Below are 4,484 nucleotides of genomic sequence, written 5' to 3'. Positions count from 1 at the left end.
ATATATATATATATATATATATATATAGGTGCATGGCCTAATGGTTAGGGTGTTGCACCCATGATCGTGAGATCATGATTTCTATTCCCAGAACAGACAGTGCATTGTGTTCTTGAACAAAACACTTCATTTCATGTTGTTCTGCAATCATTTTGACATCTGTTGCATGTCACACTTGTGCACTTGTATAGACAGTTTTGATTTGCTGGTGGGAGCAAGTGAGCCTATGTGAACACAAAACATTTTATCACAAATAAATCTGTATGGTTGTTCAGAAAGAAATTACAGAACTAGCACCCATTGTTTAATGACAGGAAAGTCCATAAGAAATTTAATGTAACATATCACTCTTAGTTTCTCATTGGGAGTAAGCAACAGAGTAATTTGAAGAAGAATTGACTGTTATTTCTTGAAGAAGAATTGACTGTTATTTCTTGAAGAAGAATTGACTGCTATTTCTTGAAGAAGAATTGACGAAATCGTGATGGCACCTGTGCTCAGCGTCGCCTTTCTGTCACTTGTGCCCGTGGCATGTGTAAGGACTTTCGAGCGAGATCGTTGCCAGTGCCCCTGGACTGGCTCTTGTGCGGGTGGCACGTAAAGTACACCATTTTGAGCGTGGCCATTGCCAGTATCGCCTGACTGGCTTTCGTGCCGGTGGCACATAAAAGCACCCACTACACTCTCGGAGTGGTTGGCGTTAGGAAAGGCATCCGGCTGTAGAAACTCTGCCAAATCAGATTGGAGCCTGGTGTAGCCATCTGGTTTCACCAGTCCTCAGTCAAATCGTCCAACCCATGCTAGCATGGAAAGCGGACGTTAAACGATGATGATGAACTTCCATACAGGGTTTTCTCATTGGTTCATAAACAAACTTAAATGAAAGGAAAGTGGGGAGGTGATATAGTCATTCATTCCTTAAGAACATTGTTTCCTTAAAGGGCTGCTTTCAAGTCAGATTTAAAAGATCAAGGGTCAATTTATCAACACTTTATATCAACATTCTACATCTCTCTCTCTCTCTCTCACTTTTTTTCATTATGAATGTTAAGGTTTGATATGAAACATTTGCCATTTTCAACGTTTTTAATTAATTAATCTTAACAGGACATGATTAACAAGATCTTTGATGCGTTTTTTGCATTCCTCATGTTCTTGGTGGTCGTCTTCTTCCTCATCTATGGTGTTGAGGTATACTTCAAGGTAAGTGACATAGCTTCATACTCCAATTTAAAAAAAATTTTTTTATATCCTTAACATGTTTCAGTCGTTAGACTGTGGCCATGCTGGGGCAGTGCCTGGAAGAAATTTTAGTTGAAAGAATCGACCCAGTGTTTTTTAGACTAGTACTTATTTTATTTGTCTCTTTTGCAGAATCAGTTAAGTTACAGATATGTAAATACACCAACACCAATTGTCAAGTGATGGTGGCAGTGGGGACATACAAAGAAACACACACACATACACACATGCATGCACGCGCACACAGCAGGCTTCTTTCAATTTCCATCTACCAAATCCACTCACAAGGCATTGGTTGGCTCAAGGCTATAGCAGAAGATGCTTGCCCAAGGTGTCAAACAATGGGACTGAACCCGGAACCATGTGGTTGGGAAGCAAACTTCTTACCACACAGTCACACTTCTCTAACTTTTGCTTTTTTCTTTCCTTTGCTACTATTTCTGTTTTAGCTTTGTCGCTGTGAAATATTGGCTCATATCTATGGATTTGGATTTGGTTTTTACCAAATGTCTGCTGCCATAGAAACCATAGCAAGCAACACAACAGAAACACATTAACATGTTATGTCTCATTGACCCTGTTACCATGCTAACTATGATGGAGACTATTTACAAGTCAAAATAGCAGCCAGATTTTTCTTAAATCATACATTATCGTCTTTTAAATGATGATTGTTGGGACTATATTGGATAATTTAAAATTAAGATATTTGGATATCTGAACATAATAGGTAGGCTGGTCATTACTGGACTGGTTTTGATAACAGGCCTGCTTAATTATGGCTGACCTTGAGCTAAACAGCATATCTATCTCTCTCTCTCTTTATATATATATATATATATAGCAAGGCTTGAATCAGATTCTTCACTCCTTTCAGCAATTGAACTGCTTTGCAGTCCTTTCCTGTTAACTAATTCATGTCCTCACAACTTCACCAGTATCTTCAGATTCCATATTTACTATGTTAGATATGCCACAAAGTCTTCAAGGTTGTCTTATGGCTAAATGGATTGTTGAGATTCACTACCATCATTAACTTATCAAATTAGCTCTGATTTTCTCATTAAACCAAATACTTCAACAATCAAGGATGACTTGTTTCCATGGTTTTGCTAATTGTTTTAGATGTCCGTGTCATCATGACCAGACATGGACACTCTGTCAGCCCTTCTGCACTTGACCTAATGTCACATCTACAATGTGACAGCTCGAGAGATAGAGAGACAACTGCACTAGTGCTGGACCAGTACTTTATTTACTGACCCCAAAAGGATGAAAGGCAATGATGATCTTGGTAGGATTTGAACTCAATGTCTGATAGTAGATGTAAATTGTGTGGAAGTCTAAGAGAGAGACTGTTTCTGTTTGTGGGTGGTGGATTTTTCATCCTTTCTCGATCAACCAATTGAGTACTGGCCCTGCGCTACTGTAGCTGTCTCACCCTGAATGTGCTTTTGGGTCAAAATGTAATAAGGACTGAGAGGATGTCTGTCTCCTCATGGGCTCCTAAAACAATTAGTAAAATCATGGAACCTAGTCATCCTTGATTACAAATGATAACTGTAATATTTCTTTTAATAAGAATAGAATTCAATAACACAGCCAACAAAGCACCCATGTATATATATATAGCTCTTTTTATTTTTATTCTCTATTATCTCTTTATTGTTAATATCAAATTCTACAATAAGTATTTTTTTTTTTCAGGTGAGAGGAGCATTTGCTCAATCTGAGAGTAATGTTAACCAGCGCCAACTCCATATGTCAAGACTGGGATTGGTTATTCAGGCCCTTTTACAACTCATAACAGCTTTGTTCCTTTTGTCCGATGTCCTTAAGGAATTCTGGAGAGATAAGTAAGCATTTGTTTCCATTTAACTCTATTTCAAGAAATCATTTATTCAATGTTTAACACTGACTTGCATGAAAGATGGAGCATAAGGCAGCAGAGAGGGAACAGCTGGGTAGCAAAGGCCTCAACTGATGACATAGACTTGTAAAACAAAAATATAATGAATGCCTGTGTAGAGTAGGGGCAGGGCAAGCAGTATGTACTGCAAGGAGAGGTACTGATATGAAAAAGAAGATGCAACAAGAAGTAATGAAGTCAGTTGTCAGATATTAGGGCCCCTTAGGTGAATGACATGGGATTCACTGGAGTAATAGCTTACTGTGTAGCAGACCTGTCCAACCAATGCTAAGGAATTTAAATTGAGAGGTGAGATGATGATGAAGATGATGATGGCAGTGGTGGTTGTGGAGGAAGAGAAAATGTTAACACCCACGCTGTATGTGGTAGAATCATTCATTTCTTTGACTCAGGAGTTTCTATAACATTTAAAGAAATAGTTCTTCTCTGTTGGCCATTGCAGGTAACGTTCTTATTTCATTGGATTTTGGCAAGTAATCTCTAGGGATTCTAATAATCTTAATAACAAATCTTATATTTTCTATTTCATCCATGTCTATTCCTCAATCTATCCTAAAATAATTTTGTTACTATCTACTCTCGTTCTCATTTACAACCTAATTACTTCTTCCATATTCTCCCCCAGTTTCTCCCCCCCCTCTTCTGACACTATTTCTCTTGTTGTTCTTTATTTCTCCTCCTCAGTTTTTTAATCAGCTCTCTCTTTCTTTCTCTAATCTTAACTTCTGGTCTCTCTTTTTCACTTTCTCTTTTCCCCTTTTAGACTTACCAACCCCACCTCACCACCAACAATTTAAAATTTACTTTGATATATGGAACAGTTTTTAAGCAGGTGCACACACACACACAACCAACTCATGGAAATTTCTGGAATGGAATGGAATCTCCCAGAATGCCATAGAATTTTGCTTTCTTGTTTTTTTAAAAGTACTTCACATCTATGTAATGGGATTATTTGGTTTATCTTTATTGGATGTGTATGTATTTATACATATATTTGCGTGTGTGTATATATATTCACTTGTATGTGCACATATACATTTGTGTGTTTGTATGTGTGTATACATTCGTGTGTGTGTGTGTGTGTGTGTGTGTGTGCATGTATTCGTGAGTGTATGTAAGACTCGTGCACCCACATATGTATGACAGGCTTCTTTCAGTTTCTATCTACCAAATCCTCTCACAAGCATTTGGCCAGCCCAAGACAATAGTAGAAGACATTTGCTTAAGGTGTCATGCAGTGAGACTGAATTTGGAACCATGTGGTTGGGAAGCAAACTTCTTACCACACAGCTGCATACCCCCCCCCCCC

General features: G+C 38.1%; 2 protein-coding genes across 5 annotated transcripts in view; one reads left to right on the top strand and one right to left on the bottom strand.

Moving 5' to 3' along the window:
- Positions 1 to 4,484, bottom strand: part of LOC106869879 (N-glycosylase/DNA lyase) — a 95,328-nt gene that overhangs the window by 48,162 nt on the left and 42,682 nt on the right. The gene's annotated exons all lie outside the window — the stretch shown is intronic.
- The window catches only part of LOC106874178 (uncharacterized), a 55,530-nt gene that overhangs the window by 31,551 nt on the left and 19,495 nt on the right, over positions 1 to 4,484 (top strand). For both annotated transcript variants that reach the window (XM_052975779.1, XM_014921833.2), the window contains exons 7-8: positions 1,108 to 1,203; positions 2,950 to 3,098. In XM_052975779.1, coding sequence (XP_052831739.1) covers positions 1,108 to 1,203; positions 2,950 to 3,098 — 245 coding nt within the window. The remainder of the gene's footprint in view (positions 1 to 1,107; positions 1,204 to 2,949; positions 3,099 to 4,484) is intronic.

This window comes from Octopus bimaculoides, chromosome 22 (genome assembly GCF_001194135.2).
Source record: "Octopus bimaculoides isolate UCB-OBI-ISO-001 chromosome 22, ASM119413v2, whole genome shotgun sequence".
NCBI classification, from domain to species: Eukaryota; Metazoa; Mollusca; class Cephalopoda; order Octopoda; family Octopodidae; genus Octopus; species Octopus bimaculoides.
This window is presented reverse-complemented; position numbering and strand designations above follow the sequence as displayed.